At 51.0% G+C, this 19,078-nt stretch overlaps 2 protein-coding genes across 3 annotated transcripts; both read left to right on the top strand.

The window, feature by feature from the left end:
• The first annotated feature begins 231 nt into the window (after positions 1-231).
• LOC121449969 (dermokine-like) lies at positions 232-12,677 on the top strand. Its single transcript, XM_041654621.1, has 10 exons — positions 232-609; positions 859-1,026; positions 1,119-1,175; positions 1,378-1,454; positions 1,572-1,719; positions 3,197-3,259; positions 3,432-3,482; positions 8,856-8,903; positions 9,309-9,356; positions 12,633-12,677. Exons 1-10 carry the CDS (start codon positions 232-234, stop codon positions 12,675-12,677), a joined length of 1,083 nt encoding a protein of 360 aa, XP_041510555.1.
• A 1,032-nt stretch (positions 12,678-13,709) lies between these two features.
• Positions 13,710-18,509, top strand: LOC121449513 (dermokine-like). 2 transcript variants are annotated; one of them, XM_041653982.1, is made up of 7 exons: positions 13,710-13,807; positions 14,706-14,753; positions 14,869-14,910; positions 15,218-15,289; positions 16,701-16,724; positions 16,833-16,880; positions 18,189-18,509. In XM_041653982.1, the coding sequence occupies exons 1-6, from the start codon at positions 13,733-13,735 to the stop codon at positions 16,878-16,880; spliced, it is 309 nt and encodes a 102-aa protein (XP_041509916.1). In that variant the 5' UTR covers positions 13,710-13,732; the 3' UTR covers positions 18,189-18,509. The 2 variants fall into 2 exon arrangements, with proteins under 2 accessions (XP_041509916.1, XP_041509917.1); XM_041653983.1 differs by lacking the exon at positions 14,869-14,910.
• Positions 18,510-19,078: the final 569 nt, after the last annotated feature.

The following is a 19,078-nucleotide window of genomic DNA, read 5'->3' on the forward strand; positions in this document are numbered from 1 at the left end:
CTTGTGCTGCCCAGCCCTGCTACCTTCTCCCAACCTACAGTATAAGGGGCAGTGGCAAGAAGGACGATTCTGGAAAGCAGGGGAGTCTGGGAAGAGAGAGAAGGGCTGTGGGTCCTGAGGGAGGGAGAGCAGAAAAGCAGAGGAAGAAAGAAAGGCAGGAGGTTCCATAGTACAGAGGAAGAGAGAAGGGAGCAAGAACCACATTGGGCTGCAAAGATCCACAGGGGAGAGATGAAGCTGAGAGGGTCCCTGGCCTGTTTCCTGCTGACCCTGTGTCTGGGGAGCGGGACAGCCAGCCCACTGCAGAATGGTGGAGAAGGCATAGGAGCAAGCGCTTCTCAAGAAATGGGAGATGCTGTTAGCCAGGGAGTTGGAGAGGCTGTGGGCCAAGGGGCCAAAGAAGCAGCCAGCTCCGGGATCCAGGATGCCCTTGGTCAGGGTCATGGAGGGGAAGGTGGCTATGCACTGAGGGGGGCCAGAGGGGATGCTTTCGACCACAGGCTTGGGGAAGCAGCACGATCTCTGGGGAACAGTGGCAACGAGGTTGGCAGACAGGCTGAGGATGTCATTCGACGCGGGATGGATGCTGTCCACAACTCCAAGTCTTGGGTGAGTGGTCGGGAAGCTGGGAGTACTGATGGGGCTGAGGGTGGCTGCGGCAGGAACCCTGAGAAGTGGGTCAGAGGGCGACCAGATGGCTCTTTGGTGGCTGCCTGGGACGGTTTCTTTTGCTGTCGTGAGTCTTCTACCATATAGACTCTCTTTCCCCTCCTCTCCCCCCTCCCCATTGTGTTGGTTCCCTCTCTCTTGTGAGTGTCAGAGATGGGCACACTAAGGATGTGTGTGTTGTCCTTTCAGGGGACATCTGGAGGCCACGGAATTCTTGGCTCTCAAGGAGGCCATGGTAACCCCGGTGGTCAAGGGACTCCCTGGGCCTCACAAGGCAACTTTGGAACCAACTCTCTGGGTGGCTCTATGGGTCAGGGTGGCGATGGCAGGTCATTCAACTATGAGGCCAATGCTCAGGTAAAGTCACCACCCAGATTCATCCCTTGATCCTGCCCTCCCCACCCCTCCTTATCCTCTGGTTTCTAAACTGGGTTTCACCCTCCCTGCAGGGAGCCGTGGCTCAACCTGGCTACGGGTCAGTGAGAGGCAGCAACCAGAACTCAGGGGTAAGATAGAAGGGAGCATGGGACAGAACAGGGGAGGGACAAAGAGGAAAGGAAGAGGGGGAGGGAAGGGATGGAGGTCACAGGCCAGGGAAGATGGAGGGAAGTGGAAGGGGGTGAGGAAGTCAGGACATAGGTAGCAAAGAGGCCTGGCCTGTGGAGTGGCTTTGACACTCTGCCTTTGGGTATCCCCTTCCATTCACAGTGTACCAACCCCCCACCATCTGACTCCCGTGAAAGCAACTATGGGGTAAGAGGAGCCTGTGGTTCAGGACTGGGGAGGCTGGGATGCACTGCTTCCTAGGTGGGCTGAGGTCGTGCAAGGCCAAGGAAGGGGTCAAGGACAAGTGCAGGGGCCCTGTTCTTACCTGTTGCTCTGTTCTTCTGCCCACAGGGAAGCAGCAGTGGTGGTGGCAATGGTGGCCATGGTAGCAGCAGTCAAGGTGGCAGCAATGGCAACGGTGGCCATGGCAACGGTGGCCAAGGCAACGGTAGCCACGGCAATGGTGGCCAAGGCAACAGAGGCAACAGTGGTTCTGGGTCCCGGGTAAGTTGCTTCCTTGGTTTGAGGTGACGGTCCTGATGGTGAGGACCCAGGCTCTGTCAACAGCCCTAGAGTGGATGGTGTCAGTGACAGTGGTCACCCTGGGACTCCTTCAGCCCTGGTTCCCCACCCGCCCAGCCCTAATAACAGGGTTCCTTACGAAGGGGCACTGACTTCCTACATCACTTACTCCTTTCCTGTGCCTGCTGCCATGGTGGGAGAGTTCTGGTTCAGGTCTAACCTTTGCTCCTTGCTGAGTAGAGCTGAGGGTGAGGGGCCGGAGGAGACAGGTGGGTGTAGGATAATAGTGTTCTCTCCAGCACCTGGAAGGCTAAGGCAGGAGGATTGCTGTGAGTTTGAGGCCAACCAGGGCTGCATCTCAAACAAAGTAGACAAGTCTGCCCCCACTTGTTTGGGATGCTTCAGGAAGAATGGGGTGGGGAGAGATGGGTTGTACCCATAGAGACTTAAGGACAGCTGTGGTGTAGACGGCACCTGTCAGGCCCCCACGTGATGGTGGGAGAACCACAGGGGCACCTTAGAGATGAGCTCCAAGACAGGATGTCCAAACTCGGGCCACACAGGGATGTCACACCTTAGGGGTCTGAGAACGGTCCCAGTCAAAGGAGGCGCTCAGTGGATACACAGTGCTCACTTAGCATGTCCAAAGTCCTGGGTCCCATCCCCAGTCCCACATGAGCCAAGTGTGGTGACACACTCCTCTCATCCTAGCTCCCTGGGGGTGGTTGCTGGGTCAGGAGTTAAGGTCATCCATGGCTACGTAATGAGTTCAAGGCTATGAATAAATGAATAAATAAAGCCGCAGTTGACGCCACCGGTGGCTTTGCATGCAGTCTGAGAACCCTCTCTCTCCATTCAGGACATCGAAACGTCTAATTTTGATGAAGGCTATTCAGTTTCCAGGGTAAGGACTCTAGAGTCTCCCCTTTTGTTCTAAGAAGGGGTGCATAAAGAAGGGTTGGGTTAGAGCAGGCTCTAGCCTGCCCCCTAGTGGCAGTTCTTTAAAACAATTTTTATGAGGTGTGTATGTGTATGTAGGTACGTGTTTGTGTGTGCAGGGGCCCATGGAGGCCAGACTGATGGGTCTCTGAAGCTGCAGTTCCAGGCGATTGTGAGCTACCCAACATGGGCACTGGGAACTGAACTCTGGTCCTCTGGAAGAATATGTGCTCCTAACCTCTGAGTCATCTCTTCAGCCTCCCCTCCAATGGCAGCTTCTTAGAGTCGTGTGCATGTGTGAGCGTGTGCGTTTGTGTGTGTTGGAGAGCTAACAGCTCAGACCCCGAAGGGCACTGTGTATTTCTAAACCCTGGGCTATAGTTGGCCTTCTTCTTGTACTAAAGTTCGGCCTCTAGCAACCAGTTGGCCATAGGTGAGGAAAGAATGGAGACTGGAGAGATGGCTGGGGACTCCTGGGTTCCTTTGTGCACACGACACTATGAGGATTCTTTCCTTGCAGGGAACTGGCTCGTCCTCGTCCTCGGGCAGCAGAGGTGGAAGTGGTGGTGGGAACAGACCTGAGGTGAGTGGCCAGGGAGTGCATGTGGACCCAGATGCTGAAAGAGGAGTCGGGATGGGGCTTGGCTGAATGTGGTGGGCATTGCTGCCTCCCGAGGGAAGCTGATTGCTATGCTGACATGGGGGCTGAGATTGTAGATCACTGGGAGATTGAGAAAAAAATCTTTCCTCCACAGTGTGACAACCCAGGGGATGATGCACGCACGGCTGGAGGATCTGGGAATCAGGTGAGAGACAAACCTTTTGTTATTGTGACTGTGCTGTGGCCTCAGGAGCATGCTCTGCTCAGCCATCATTACTGATGCTCACCTCCATCCAATCCCTGCAGGGAACCCAAGCATAGACCCCTAAAAACCCAAGTCTCCTAAGTCACAGTGGACAACTTGACAGCATTCCTCGTGTGTGCGCGCGCATGCATGTGTGAGCTGCCAGGGACTGAACCATGGGCCTTATTCTTGCTAGGCATCCGCTTTACCACTGAGCCACAGCCCTTCACTGGGGCATTCTGGGCAGGGGCTCGAACTGCTGAGCAGCCATGCCCTCCCCAGCCCCTCAGTGCTGGATTCTAGGCAAATATACCACCTTGGAACTGGTCTTCATTTTCTGTCCTTCCTTCCTTCCTTCCTTCCTTCCTTCCTTCCTTCCTTTTCTTTCTTTTTTAGACAAGACCTCCCTAACAGGGTCGGTTCAACTGGCCTGAAACACAGAACAATCCTTTTGCTTTAGCTTTGTAAATGCTGAGATTGCAGGCATAAACCACGAAGCCCAGCTTCTTTTAGCTTCTATCTTGAGACTGGGGCTCACTAAGTTCCTTAGGCTGGCCTTGAACTCCCTAAACAGTAGCCCAAACAGCCTTAAACACGGATGGCAAACCCTATACCTTATGCTTGGCTTTACATCCAGACGAGGCTATGAGGAATTCCTGCGTAAACCAGTCTGATTTCATTTATTTTTGAGAAAGGCCCTCTCTCACTCGAGCCCAGGCTAACTTCAGACTTTTGATCCTCCTGCCTCTGTCTCTTGAGTGCCAGAGTCACAGGTGTGACAGACATTTCAAACATCCCATCCCTGGCCGGTGGCCAGAATGCAGTGAACTCTAGTAGCGCACACACACACCTTCCTTAGCTATTCTGGAAATCTGGGCACTAGGGTCAGTGCCTGCAGTGATGCTGGCTGAGCAGGTGTGACACTCCTGTCCACACCTAGAGGTCTTGTGCAAAGTGCAGGTTGAGCCAGCAGATCTGGTGTGGGGCTGGGACTCTGAGTTTCTCATCCGTTCCCTGGAGATATTGAGGTTGCTGGGCTGGGCCCTGGTGGCAGCGGATGTCACTGGGCAAGGGGTAGGATGAGATGGGGAGAAGATAGAGAGGCGAGAAAGACTGAGCAGAGGCAGCTCTCCGAAGAACCTGTATATTAGGGTGCTAATTTTTATGGGCTCCCAGGTTTTTTTTTTTAAATTTAGGCACACTACTTAAAAAGTGTTTCATTCATGGTAATCAAAAGAGTACAACACAAATCTGGTTTAATGGCTATAAGGAGTGAACATACTGAAGGAAAAATGAAATAAATTTGACATTCCAAGAGAGAACTGTAATAAATGTTAATATACTGGACATGTTTTTGTCAGAGCACTTTATCAAACTTAACCCTTGATACTGAACATGATATTCTGTCCTATATAGTTATATGGCTTCATGCTTAGACACAGAAAAACAATGACAGTTTGCAGGACTGCTTTGAGGGCCACTTAAAGAATGAGTTATAAGTCTCATGACTACTTTCCGTTATGATTTTCCCCTGAAGATGAACAGGGAAAAAAAAAGGTACGACTAAATTTAGAGGCAATCATTCCAACTATTTAGCTACATCACCTTGATCAATGACTACAAAAGAGTCTTTATGGCCTTTAAACTCATTAAAGTGATTTGAGAAGCAACGATGCTGGTTTGGGAGTGGTTGTCAATATCCTTCTTCAAACTCATGAACATGATTTAAAAGAGTCCTTCCCGGCCAAGCTGTCCTTCCTTTCATCACATTGGAGCATCTAGTTAAACAGCAAGGACCTGCAAGGGAGCATTCAGCAATCTGTTCCACATACATCTTTTTGCAGCCAAATTGCACCTGTCTTTGGGGAGACACCAGGTAAGTTGAGCTTTGAAAGAAATTCTGATGCACTGCGTGCATTAGTACTACAGCTTCTGAGCCGGAAGAGATAGAAGGCTTCAGTGTTTACATCTCTGGCTTCCACGTTAAGTGTTTTTTCTCCCGTGTTTCTGTTACTGTTACTCACAAGCATCTCCTTGACTCATTTTCTCCAGTAATGCAGCAAACTTCAGAATTTCCTCTCAAATGCTCAGAACTCTGTTGGTTATGATAAGATCCAGTCAAAGGCTAGAGGAATAGTGGTTGAGTTGGTGGTGTTGGCCAAGAAAATATGAGGACTGGAGTTTGAGCTGGGCTCCCAGGTTTTAAGAGCAACTCTTTCAGCTTGTTAACTCTTGTTCCTTTATTATTTATTTATTTAGAGACAGGGTTTCTCCATGCAACTGTCCGGACTGTCCTCGAACCCACTCTCTAGACCAGGCTGCCTTTGAACTCACCGATAACCACTTTTCTCTGCTTTCCAAACGCTGGGATTAAAGCCATGTGCCACCACTGCCCAGTTGATTTATTTTTTAAATCACTTTTAAGAACATAGGGAGTCAGCTTTAGTACAAGCACGTGGCAGGCAGAGGCAGGCAGATCACTGTGAGATCCAGGAAAACCAGGGCTAGAGTGAAACTCTGTCCCGAAAAACAAAACAAACAGAAAACAGCAAATACCAAAGGGAGTCAACACCGCCATGGCTGTTTCTGGGGTCGCTGCCATTGGTGTATTATTTTATTTTATTTTTTATTTATTTTTTTAAATATTTATTTATTTATTTTTATTTATTATGTATACATTATTCTGTGTATGCCTGCAGGCCAGAAGAGGGCACCAGACCCCATTCCAGATGGTTGTGAGCCACCATGTGGTTGCTGGGAATTGAACTCAGGACCTTTGGAAGAACAGGCAATGCTCTTAACCACTGAGCCATCTTTCCAGCCCTGGTGTATTATTTTAAATGTCTCTATTATTCTCTAGTATTTACAAGTACTTACATAATTTTATTTTTTCCTCCTTTTCTTCCTTTTATGTTACTTTAGCAGAGAACAGGGAGGTCCCAGAGGTCTCAGGGGACATCAGGGCAGGGGGACGGCAGCTTTTGAGAGTAGATACTTTGCGTGTACCAGTCTTCGGTAGTAATACTAACAAGGCAGGTATCCCACATTCTGGCCAGGTCCTCAGTGGGAACGAGGAACAGACAATGGAGCTGCTGATCTCTAACTCCGGGGGTGCCTAACTAGCATAGACACATAATGTGTGCCGTCACCAGCGGCCACCCCCCTCTGCCTGGTGCAGACACGAGCGGCCACCCCCTCTGCCTGGTGCAGACACCAGCGGCCACCCCCTCTGCCTGGTGCAGACACGAGCGGCCACCCCTTTCCGCCCGGTGCAGACACCAGCGGCCACCCCCTCTGCCTGGTACAGACACCAGCGGCCACCCCCTCTGCCTGGTATAGGCACCAGCGGCCAACCCCCTTCTGCCCAGTGCAGACACCAGCCCATCTGGAGTTTCTAGTCTGTCAGTTTAGTCCAGCAGCCTGGCCAGGGGAAGATGGAGATGACTTAGTCACAATTCTGTGGGTTCTGGAGAAATGGATATCAGCAGATACTGATGTATTAGTATGCATGAGTGAGCAGTCACCGGCCCACCCCTGAGATGTTGGAGCAATATCTGGAGGAGTCTCAGGAGGGAAGGCCCTGCCCACACTCCTCTCTTCACCCCGGCACCCCTGCACCCCTCTGTCCTACCTTCCTTAAACTGACTTCTGTGCTTTATGTCTGTCTCCCTAGGAAAGTAGAGAAAGCAGCCGTCTCCTTGGGGGCTCCCATGACTACCAGGTGAGTCAGGGGTGGCTTAGCAGAAGGGACAGTAGAGAGTGGGACAGAATGCCAAGAGACAAAAATTTAAGGACTGCCTAATCTATAGCGTGTTCAAGGCTAGTTGAACTAGCAACTTGGAGAGAGTCTATTGTAAAAAATAAAAGATAACTAGGGTGTGGCTCAGTAGTAGAACCCCTGCCTAGAATCCCCCAGTGAGGGGCTGGGGTGTGGCTCAGTGGTAGAGCCCCTGCCTAGAATCCCCCAGTGAGGGGCTGGGGTGTGGCTCAGTGGTGGAGCCCCTGCCTAGAATCCCCCAGTGAGGGGCTGGGGTGTGGCTCAGTGGTGGAGCCCCTGCCTAGAATCTCCCAGTGAGGGACTGGGGATGTGGCTCAGTAGTAGAGCCCTGACTAGAATCCCCCAGTGAGGGGCTGGGATGTGGCTCAGTGGTAGAGCCCCTGCCTAGAATCTCCCAGTGAGGGACTGGGGATGTGGCTCAGTGGTAGAGCCCCTGCTCAACATATGTAAAACCCTAGATTCAATTCCCAGTGATTCCTGCCCCACCCATCGAGGTCAAGAGAATATGCATGCATATGTGTGTATATATACATACACATATGTTCATTTCAGTGTACCTAATACATAAATGTTGAGAAGTGGAAAATTGCTGAACTTTGGGTATAAGGGTGGGGGTTAAAAGTCAAGTCCACCACTCATCATCTATGCTTTTTCGGACAAGTCAATTGACCTCTTAGTGAACCCTGATCTGCTCACCTACCTTAGCAACTCTAGACTTTTCTGTACCATAATCAAACCAAGGTGATTCAGGGTACAGACAAGAAGACAGAACTGATACTGTTGGCCACTTCTGGAGAAATAAAGTCATCTCAATATGACCTACGCTGTGGTGCTTGGCACACAGTGGGGCCACATGTTTCTCATCATTCTCACTGGTCTTTGTCGGGACCGGGCAGAAGAAAGTGGAGGCAAGCCGGGTGGTGGTGGCGCACGCCTTTAATCCCAGCACTCGGGAGGCAGAGGCAGGCAGATCTCTGAGTTCAAGGCCAGCCTGATCTACAATTGCTAGCTAGTTCTACAGAGAAACCCTGTCTCGAAAAACCAAAAAAAAAAAAAAAAAAGGAAGTGGAGGCGAAAATGTGGCAGTCAGGCCTGGTGGTGGATCACCATCACTTCTGTAAGTCTGGGAGGCGACGCAGGTGGATCACTGCAAGTTTAAGGCCAGCCTGGGCTACACAGCAAATGCACGTCTCAAGAGATCAGCTCAGCTGTGTGGGTGAAGTCATTTCTGAGCTGGGAGTTCAGGCGTGGGAGAGAGAAGAGATGTGGGGCCGGTGGAGGAGATGGGCGGGCCTGGAATAGTCTGGCAGGTGGACATGAGCCTTGAACACTGCTTCCTTTCCGCTTCCCAGGAGCATGGGTACAATGGGGACAGTGGGCGCAATGAAGCTGTCAGTGGACTCAAAACTTTGGTGAGTGGCCGTACTTACTCCACCTTGGGCTGGGACTGGGGGCCAGGCATCCTTGTGTCTTGTTCCTCCCTGACGCCCGTATCTCCTGCCTCTTGCTCACAAAGCAGACTCTTAACTTCCCGCCATTTCTCGTCCATTCCTTAGAACTCTGACCCGTCTTCCTTGCCTTTCAACTTTGACAGTTTCTGGGAGGTAAGTTTTGCAAGCTTGCTCGGCACCCCTGAGGAGAAGCAACCCCACTTCCTCAGTCCTCCACATGCCAAGAAAAAGCCACGGCCTTGACCTTCTCCTTTAAAACCTTTAAATTTCATTTTAATTTCATGCATATGAGTGCTTGGCTTGCACATATGTTTGTGTGCACACATATGTGTACCCGGTGTCAGCAGAGGCCAGAAAAGAGCATCAGATTTCCTGGAACTGGAGTTACAGATGGCTGTGAGCCACCATGTGGTTGCTGGGAATAGAACTCAGGACCTCTGGAGAGAGCATCCTGAGCTCTTAACCACGGGGCCATCTCTCCAGCTCAGCCCTTGACATTTTCTGGTCAAAAACAAAACAAAACAAACACTGTTTTATTTCCTTTTGTTTTCCCTGCAGAATTTTAAATCCAAGATGCCTTTTATTAACTGGGATGCCATAAACAAGGTAAGGGCCTGAAGGCAACGCCCTCGCTGATATGAGAGCAGAGGACCAGAGAGGAGAGCTAGATGCCTTCACTGTGTGGCAGAGGGTAGTAACGAAGACTGTTAAGGTGTTTAGGCAAACGCTCAAATTGAATGGGTCCACAAGTAGGGGACCATGGAGACCTGGGAAGATAGGGTGAACTCAGAAATTATTGGGCACTGGCAATGAGCAGTGTGTGTGTGGGGGGGGGTGTCTTTAATATCTCAGCTTAAAGAACCAGGTGAATCGTCAATCTCAGTCTCCCCTTTAGACCTGTGAGATGCAGGCTTGTAGTCCCTGCAATTTGGGAAGAAAGGGTGGTAGGACTGGCAAATTTGAGGCCACCCTGAACTACAGAGTGAGTTCATAACCTGCTTAGGCAATTTAAGGAGATAATATCTCGAAATTAAAACCCATCAGTGAAGGTCTGAGTTGAAACTCAGTGTGGAATCCCTTCATAGAATCCCCCAGTGAGGAGTTAGGGGCATGGTTCAGTGGTAGAGCATCTGCCTAGTCTTCCCTACTGAGGGGCTGGGGCGTGGCTCAGTGGTAGAGCCCTGCCTAGAATCCCCCAGTGAGAGGCTGGGGTGTGGCTCAGTGTTAGAGCCCCTGCCTAGAGTCCCCCAGTGAGGGGCTGGGATGTGGCTCAGTGGTAGAGCCCCTGCCTAGAATCCCTCAGTGAGGGGCTGAGTGCATGGCCCAGTACAGGGGTAGAGCTGCTTACCTAGCACGGGTGAAACTCTCTGTTCAATCTCTAGCTCTACACAAAAGGGATTAGGTAGACTGAGTAGACACGATCCTCGGGAATTTGCTGCATGAGGAGTCACATGGATGTACAAAGCCATATGTAGACTAAAAAACCCAGAGAGACAAGGAAAATGAACAGGGCAAGCTGCTGAGAACCAGATACATGATAGGTCTTGGGAGAGACCCTGCTCGTGTGTAAGCCTCACAGCTTGGCAGAGAAACCTTTTCTCCTTCTCCCTGTCCTACCCATTCCTCTCACAGTGGATGCCCCTGGCCAGGATAACTTGACGACATGATAACTTGTTGGGAAATGAGAGGATGAAGGGCAAAGAGAAACCCGAATTCTCCAGGCAGAAGCTGGGACTGCAGGTGTCAGATGGGCCTGTTATGCCACTTTAAAAAAGCTAACTTGGAGTTTATTTTTTCTTTTTTTTAAGTTTACTTTTTAAAATTTTTCAGTTTTGTTATTTGTGTCTGTCTCTGTGTGTTGGGAAGCAGTACCCATGGAGGCCAGAAGAGGGCATTGGATCCCTGGGAGCTGGAGTTAACAGGCAGTTGTAACCAGCCTGATGTAGTTGCTGGGATCTGAACTCTGTTCGCTACAAGAACAAGTACTCTTAAACACTAAGCCATGCCTCCAGCCCTAATTTTAGTTTAAACAATAAATTTTTTTCAGTGCTTGGGATTGAACCCAGGACCAAAAGAGATCCAGACCAAGTGTTCTACCACTAAGCCACGCCCCCTTCCCCTTACTGGGAAATTCTAGGCAGAGGCTCTACCACTGAGTCACGCCCCAGCCCCTCACTGGGGGATTCTAGGCAGGGGCTCTAGCACTGAGCCACACCCCAGCCCCTCATTGGGGGATTCTAGGCAGGGGCTCTACCACTGAGCCACACCCCAGCCCCTCATTGGGGGATTCTAGGCAGGGGCTTTACCACTGAACCACATCTCTAGCATTCTTTTTCACTTTTTATTTTGAGACAGAGTTTCACTAAGTTGTCAAGGCAGTCCTTGAACTCATATTCCTCCTGCCTCAGCTTCCTGAGTAGCTGGAATGACAGGGTTGCTACACAGACTCAGGAAAATTGGAGGCTGTTAAGAAACAACAGTACACACCCAAGAGGTCCAGGTGACCTTCTCATGAATCACCAAGGCACATTAAGAATAAAAAGAACACGAATTACTTGCCAAACTTTAAAAATTGGATGGCTTCACTTCATGATTTAGGTGCTTGATTCATCTCAAAAGATCTGGCCCCTTTGGGACCCCTTTCCATGGTACAGGGTGCTCCTACTCTGTACTGTGGGTTCTCTAGTGACTATTCTGATCTGTCTGTCAAGCATTCTAGTCACCTGATTGGCTCTTTGTGCTGCTGAAATTTTAATCCTTATCCTAAAACATCTTTCCCAAGACTTAGGGTCTTTATGGGACAGCGGCAGTGGTGAAATGGGAACAGAATTACCCACATCTCAGGAAAGCCTGTTTGAAGTCTGAGGGAATGCGGCAGCGGTATGAGAGATGGGTATTTCCCGGTCGCAACACATTTCTAGTGTAAATGAACAAAATAAATTCCGTTTTTGTACCTTATTATTTAATTTTGAGACAAAGCCTCCCAATATAGCTCAGGCTAGCCTTGAACTCACTAGGTAGCCTGGGTTTGCCTCAAACTTTAGCGTTTCCTGACTCAGCTGCCTGAGTGCTGGGATTCTAGGCATGTACCACCGTACCTTCAGTGAGGGGTCTATATATATATCAGCTTCTAGTAGGGCAAGCTTTCTTGCTGTGGTCCTTGAGGGACTAATGATCCCCTAGGAGACCAGGGCACAGGCTAGCACTGTACCAAGCATTTTTGCCCATCTGGGGAAAGCTAGCTAGGTGGGATTCACAGGGACTGGCCTCCCAGCAAGTGAGTCTAGAAGAAAGGGGTAGGCAGAGATGGGCAGGGTAGGGCATTCAGCTTCCCCAGTGGGAGAGCTGAGCAGCCTACTTCAGCCAGTGGGATGAGCGAGGGGAGGGGCATGAGCCCAACCGGGGATATCCGACTTGTGTGGACTGACGACAGTGTCTTAAAAGATCCAGGCAGAATCCGAGAGCAGTGTTCCCTGCTAGCCTTCCCCTGCCCAGTGCTCCCCAGAGATACCCACTCCCCCAGCTTCCTCTTAGAACCCATTTCTTCGCTCAGGACAAAGGGAGCACTCGCAAACCATGACCACCAGACGAGGAGCTACCAGCTGGATGGGAGTCCCACCATTCCCTCAGTCCTGACTCTCACCCTGCCCCCTGGAAATAAACCGTAGCTGTCCCACACTGCTGGTCTCCGTTCCTTTCTTTGCCTCCAGTGTTGCCCTGGGGGCGGGGGTAGGGAGATGTGTTGGCGACTGGCAGCCCTGGGTCCTGAGGGTTTTGTGACAGTTGTGTTGTATCCAGGAGAGGGACAGAGCCAGGTCTAGGCAGGCACACAACATAGCTGGACCTCTAGCCCATCGCTCTTGTTCTCTGTTCTCCTTCCAGGTTCTGGTGTACCTAGAGACTCCCAGAATCCCTTGCACACATTAGTTACAAGGCATCTCTTTGAAGGCTGAAAAGAGGCAGGAGCGGGAGTCAGGGCTTTAGGTGAGCAGTGGCGGGGGTTCCCTGCTAACCTGTTCCCCATCTTCTGTTCACAGGGCCACCTCCAGCCTCCCAGCACTCGTGCCTTACTCTACTTCCGCAGACTCTGGGAGGTAGGAGAAATCCCACTTTCCAAAGACCTAGGGATCCCACCCCCCATCTATCTCCCTCAAAGCAGCTATAGCTCACCTACTGCAAACATTGTGTCTCTTTTGGGGGTGTTTGCTTCGTTTCCCCAGTGTTGGGGATTGAACACTGAGCTCTGCGTGTGCTAAGTAAGCACTCTGCTACTAAGCGACACCCCCGGCTCCCCCTCCCTCTCTTCAGCTGTAGCCCTAGCTGGCTTTGAGCTTGCTAGCTAGCCCAGGCTGGCCTTGGATTCACTGTGTAACACAGGCTAGCTTGGAGCTCGCAATCCTCTTGCCTCGCTTTCTGAGTGCAGGGTTCAGGGTGTGCACCACCACACCTGAGGGCCTTTCTCATCTTTCAGATAGGCCGTCTCATTATATTTTATCCCTGACACGATCTCAAACTCAAGCACCCCCAATTTCCCGTATGCTTGTCTTCACCCACCCCCAAGCCACACCTGGCTTGTCCTACAGCCAGCCACCTGGCACCCTGCCCGATGTGTTGTCTCTCCTACCCTCTGAGTTCTGGCACCGTGGGGAATTTTCTCATCTCCACTTCTCCTTTCAGAATTTCAAACGCAAGACTCCTTTCTTCAACTGGAAGCAGATTGAGGTAAGGGGGTGGGGGGAGGTAGCTTAGCTCTAGGGGCTCAGGGTTGGCAGTCCCTTGACAGGTAGTCGGCTTCCCAATGTCCGTGGTGAGGAAGGGCACCTTCCCTTCCCACTTTCTTTGGATTATGCAACCCTGAGTTGGGTGGAGCAGGAGTGAGAGGGAAGCCATGAGTCACCTGAGCAGGAATGGGGTGGGAGGGGTCTCCTGAGGATAAAACCCCAGGGCCAGAGGCTTGGGACTCATTGCACCAGAGCAGAACCATGAAGTCAGGGACCTTCTCCGCTCTGCTGCTTATCCTGCTGGGCGTGGCCTGGTGCGGAGACAGCCACAGCTGGGTGGGTACCGAGGGCAAGTGGGTGGAGGGGGATCCCCAAGATGGGGAGGAAGAAAGGACCTGGGATCCACTCTCAAGCAATGGCAAAGGGCTACAGGGGAGGAAGCCGAGGAGAATCAGGCGTTCAGGGTGGATGTAGGAGGCCTTAGCAGTTGGGTCTTGGGGAGGATGAGCAGGTCCATTGTGTCTTGTAGAAAGCCACACCTAAATGCTGCATGACTAGTGGCCTTTGAGAACCAGATCTGAGGTGAAGCTGCCTGAGCTCCTTATGCACACATGTAGGACCAGTGTCCCTGCATAGAATCCCCCAGTGAGGGGCTGGGGTGTGGCTCAGTGGTTGAGCCCCTGCCTGGAGTAGTTTTGATCCTTATTACCTCTGCCAGATGTTGAGGAGCTGTGGGGAGTGCACCGAAGACTGCTGTTAATGCTTCCTTGCCTGTTTTCCTGGGAACTAACCTAATCACTGAGCCTCAAGAACACCCTGTAGAATAACATTAGTATAGCAAGATTAAGAGCCCTAGAGGGAGCAGCGGGGTCTAGTGTAGGTACACGGCTGGCTGGAGCTGAGGGATACATGTGGGTTCATCTCCTTTGTTATTCCAGCACCATCTCCACTCAAAGCTTCCAACCATGCAGCCTGTGTGGGGGTGCAGCTGCTGTTGCCCAACTTGGCTCTTACCCATTGCTCCCCAACCTTGAGTGAGGACACCTGTGCTCTCTATCTATCTGGGCCATCAGCATCCTCCAGTCCTACTGGACTTAACCGGGACTATTACAGGAGCAGGGTGGGATGGGCAGAGCCCCAGGGGGAAGTAGAGTGGAGGCAGCACAATGTCTAGAAGTTGATAAGGCCTGGAGGACCTTGGAGCCCCTGAGCACAGCTTCCGGCTCCTTTTTAGGGTCCAGATCTGCCGTCGTTGCAGAAGAGGGCAGGTGGCGCCGAGCAGGTGAGTCTCTCTGTCCACAGGCTTCTGGAAAGCCCTGGGTCTCTCAGCCCCATTCCCAAGGCTGGCTAATCTGAAATTCTCTCTTTTGCCCTCTCCCACCTGATACTTTTCTCAGCCTGAAGCAGCAAGACAAGAGCTGTCAGCTGTCACATCCAAGGCAAGCTATCTCCTCCTCTGACCCCCTGGCATAGACACCACCCTTTCTCCTGGTCTTCGACTCTCACCTCCCATATCACACTTGAGGAGCTGGGACAGGGACCAGGGAGGGGGAGGAATGACCCGATGGAGTGGGGTCCAGTTGGCTTTGTGTGGTAATGTGAAAGAAAGCCCACATTACAAGAAGTCACCACAGGGTGGGCTTCTAAGAAACCTGCTGTCTGGGTAAAGAAGTGGGGTGTTTAGTACACAATGGGATGCCATCGTCCCTTCTCCTCTGAACCCCATGCATTTCTTGTTTTCCCCAGAACTACTACAATAACCCACAGGGGAATCCTACTTATAACTGGCAATACTATACCAAGGCCACCACTGCCAAGGTGAGTCTTGAAAAAGCGTTGCTCTCTGTCTGTCTGTCCGTCCGTTCATCTATCTCTGTGTCTTCTTGGAGCACAGAGAGACTTGCTTCCTTCCTCCATTACATCACTTTATGAGGGAGATTCCAGCGCATCTCCCTGCCCTGCCCTGAGAGTAGATTGGAAGTCGGTGCACCGGCGAAACCTGGGCAACGAGATGCTTCCCGATGGACAGATTACAGGCGCCAGGCCAAACACACAGACTTGCTTTGTGTGTGGCTTTCCTGTCCTTTGTGGGACAGCAGCTGGGGCAGAGGAAAGTAGCCCAGCACATCCTACAAGCCAAGTTTAGGGACAACTTGGTTGGTGGGAAACTGATTTCTTCTTGCCTCAAAGGAAATAATAATAATAATAACAATGATAATAATAATAACGTGGGGAAGGGACACTTGAGAGGCTTGTTTTGCATAGTTGCAGACAAGGCAGACTTAGGGGCCCATGAACTGGCTCAGCTAGTAAAGAGGCTTGCTGCTAAGCCTCACAACCTGTGATCAGTCCCCTGGATGCACACGGTGAAAGGAGAGGGCGGACTCTTCCACGCTGCCCTCTGACCTCCACATGTGCACTCTGGCCCATATACATATATATACAAAATAAACAAGAAACCAGAAGGCAGTCTTAGGAGTTCGGGGTGTGGCTCCACAGTAGAGTGCCCATCGAGCAGAGGAAAGGCCCTGGGCTCAATTCCTAGCAATGCAGCCAACCAGCCAACCATTCAGGAAACAAGCAAGGTGACATTATACTATCGGAGAGTGACTACGTAGACTCTAATTAGGCTCTCAAAGAAAAGCCAGGCCAGGGACTTCCTTCCATTTTTCAGAGCAGTGAAAGCCCTGGCCAAAGAACCTGCTTTGAAGATTAGAGAAACTCTTAGCCTGGCGACCAAACATCCCAGTGACCTGGATTGGGGTGGGGATGGTGACTGAGGCAGGAGGATTCCAGAGTTCACATCTAGCCTGGACAACTTGGAGAGAGTCTGTCTCAAAATATAAGGATCAAAAAAGGGCTAGGGACGTAGCTCAGCCGTAGGACACTTGCCTAGTATGTATGAGGCTCTCTGGCCTCTGTCTAAGGTTGACTTCCACCATCCCATGGACAGGGGAGATCTTCTGCTTCTCCATTGTGTTGTGTGGTGTTTGGCAACCATTATTCAGTATCATCCTGGATTAAACACATGCTGGGGTGGGGGGAACCCATAGAATGAGTATCCACAGCCAACCTGAAGGACTTAGCTGAAAATGTTGACTTGTACGCGTGTGCGCACGTGTATGTGTGGGGTGTGGTGAGGGGGCCCTTGGGGAACCTGAGGCCAAGGCAGAGCCTAATGAGGGTTGCCATGACCCTGAGTCACCTCCTTCGATCGTCTCTTTTCCAGGGGGCAGTCACACCATCGTCCTCGGTGAGTATGGGGGCTTGAGGAGATGCAGCTGGAGAACAGGGTGCCCGAGGTTGCTGAGGGTGGAGGTAACAGTGTGATGTCTGCTCAGCTATTCCCCTTGTCCTACAGGCTTCCCGGGCACAACCTGGCCTGCTGAAGTGGCTGAAGTTTTGGTAGGTAAGTGTCCGAGTGTGTAGCACGAATTCTAATTGATCTTAATAACAAAAACCTGGAGTCTGATATTAGGGCGTGAAAGCTGAAAGATCAGAGAAGCAGAGCAGCCAGCTACTAATTCTTACCTCTATGAAATCCTCAGACTGAATGGGGTATCCTGTCTCTACAAGTCCTCAGACTGAAAGCCTTGAGATCCTGTCTTCTCCCACCTTATATTCCTCTCTTCACCCAGCTATATCTCTTCCTGTCTCCACCTCCCTAGTGTTGGGATTAAAGGCATGTGACTCCCAAATATTGGGATTAAAGGTGTGAGCCACCACTGCCTGGCTCTGATTCTCTTTTAGACTGGATAGATCTTGTGTAGCCCAGGGTGGCCTTGAACTCACAGAGATCCATCTACCTCCACCTCCTGAGTGCTGGGATTAAAGGTGTGCGCCAACACTGCCTGACCTCTATGACTAACTATTGGCTTAGCTCTGCACACTCATCTTCAGGCAAGCTTTATTTGTTTGAGCACAAACAAAATATCCCAAGAGTGGGCCACACAAGACTGAATGCCAGGAGTAGAGTAGCCTCCTCTTGGGCAGGCTGGGAGCGGGGCATTTTTTTGGACCTCAACAAGCAGCAGCAGCAGCAGTCCAGTTTCCTCGGGGTGGATACTGAAGAGGGATTAAGAAGAGCACCCTCTTTGTGGGGCCTGGAAAATAGTTCAGGGCTGTCTATGAGTGAGAGAGCGAGGGCAGAATAAAGGGCTGACCAGAGAGGGACAACAAAGGTACGGGACCAAGGAGAAGGCTGGCCTGTGGTACCTGGTACCTACAGACGTGCGAGCCTTCCGGGAGGCAAAGGTTCAGAGGCACGGTGAATTAGGACCCCAGGATGGGGCCTGTGGTACCTGGTACCTACAGACGTGCGAGCCTTCCGGGAGGCAAAGGTTCAGAGGCACGGTGAATTAAGACCCCAGGATGGAAGTTTATTTCTCTTGGTGATGTTCTTTTTCACATTTTTGAGACAGGGTCTTTCTATGTAGTTCAGGGGGGGCTCCAGACTCCTAATTCTCTCACCTCAGACTCCCAGGTGTGGAGACACAGGTGCACACCACCATGCCTGACCTGGAAAGTGGTTACTGAGTACCCCAGTGAGACCACAAAATTTGTTTTCTATAGGAGTAAAAGGGGGGAGATTGAAGGTGGACAAGGTAAGAATCTTCATGGAAGGGTTCGTTCTCCATCGATGGGCAGGTATGTGTGTGTATGTGTGTGTGTGCTATATCATCTGTTTTTCTCCTCTTGCATTTTTTTTTTCTTCTAGAAAATTTCTTCCAGTCACTGCTGACGCTTCAAGAACACAGGTCTTCAGGGAGCTTGGCTGTACTTATCCACAGTTCTCTCTACCGTGCCAGACCTACCTGGGCGTTGACACCCGTCATCCCACCTGGGGACCTGGTTTGCCTGTCCTCATCCTCCCCATTCAGCTGTGGTGTCTGGAGACCAATCAGCCTCGTTGGATAACCAGCCAGTTTCTTCCCTTTGTCCCGTGTGCAACCGGAAGTTCCCCCAACAAAGCAGTAGGAACTCCCTTCCTTCAAATCTCCCTGTGGAAATAAAACATGACTTCTTCGTTTTCCTTAGATTCCTCAACTTGTTGTTCTTTAATACAACTCTGCCGACCAGGGTGTAGGTGGATGGAAAGGTGGGTTGGTGGCTGAGCACTTTTCTCCTGAGAGTGAAGTGAAAGATGTGGGAGAGACCTGGGCTTCAGTTTGGGTAAAACGGGTCGCAGCTAGCTCCCGGCTTCCTGCAAGTTTCTCCATCTGCAAAAATAATTTTTGCCTAACGTACAAATACCATGCTTACAGTAAAAGATCCCCATACTTGAAAGACCCCCGTGCCCATGTACTATGTTAAACTCTGCTGAAAATTTAGCTGGGCCCCCGGGCTCAGCCGATGCTAAAACTGGATATCCATGGGTGGCAGACTCACTGACTAGGCTAAGGAGAGACACAGAGTGCTATATCTAGCTTTCTGGTTTTTCGGGACTAAGGAGAAGGGATACTCTACCCCCCCTCCCCAAGATATCCTATCTAAACTGTCAACTCGCTGCAGGGTGTTTTATCTGTCTTTATGGTTTTCGGGGAAATTCGAGAATAGACATGGGGCCATTCCCAGGATGAGCTAAGCCCGCCAATTTGAGAGCCAATG

This window comes from Microtus oregoni, unplaced genomic scaffold, assembly GCF_018167655.1.
Source record: "Microtus oregoni isolate MIOR12 unplaced genomic scaffold, Mior012 000006F_ref0000085, whole genome shotgun sequence".
Lineage (NCBI taxonomy): Eukaryota > Metazoa > Chordata > Mammalia > Rodentia > Cricetidae > Microtus > Microtus oregoni.

Bases quoted from the DNA above. Each gene is read 5' to 3' on its own strand.
- LOC121449969 (XM_041654621.1), top strand. From the start codon at position 232: ATGAAGCTGAGAGGGTCCCTGGCCTGTTTCCTGCTGACCCTGTGTCTG. The intron at 1,455-1,571 runs GCTGGGATGCAC...CCCACAGGGAAG, and splicing joins TGTGGTTCAGGACTGGGGAG to CAGCAGTGGTGGTGGCAATG. The intron at 8,904-9,308 runs GTAAGTTTTGCA...TTTTCCCTGCAG, and splicing joins ACTTTGACAGTTTCTGGGAG to AATTTTAAATCCAAGATGCC.
- LOC121449513 (XM_041653982.1), top strand. From the start codon at position 13,733: ATGAAGTCAGGGACCTTCTCCGCTCTGCTGCTTATCCTGCTGGGCGTG. The intron at 13,808-14,705 runs GTGGGTACCGAG...GCTCCTTTTTAG, and splicing joins GCGGAGACAGCCACAGCTGG to GGTCCAGATCTGCCGTCGTT. The intron at 14,911-15,217 runs GCAAGCTATCTC...TGTTTTCCCCAG, and splicing joins TGTCAGCTGTCACATCCAAG to AACTACTACAATAACCCACA.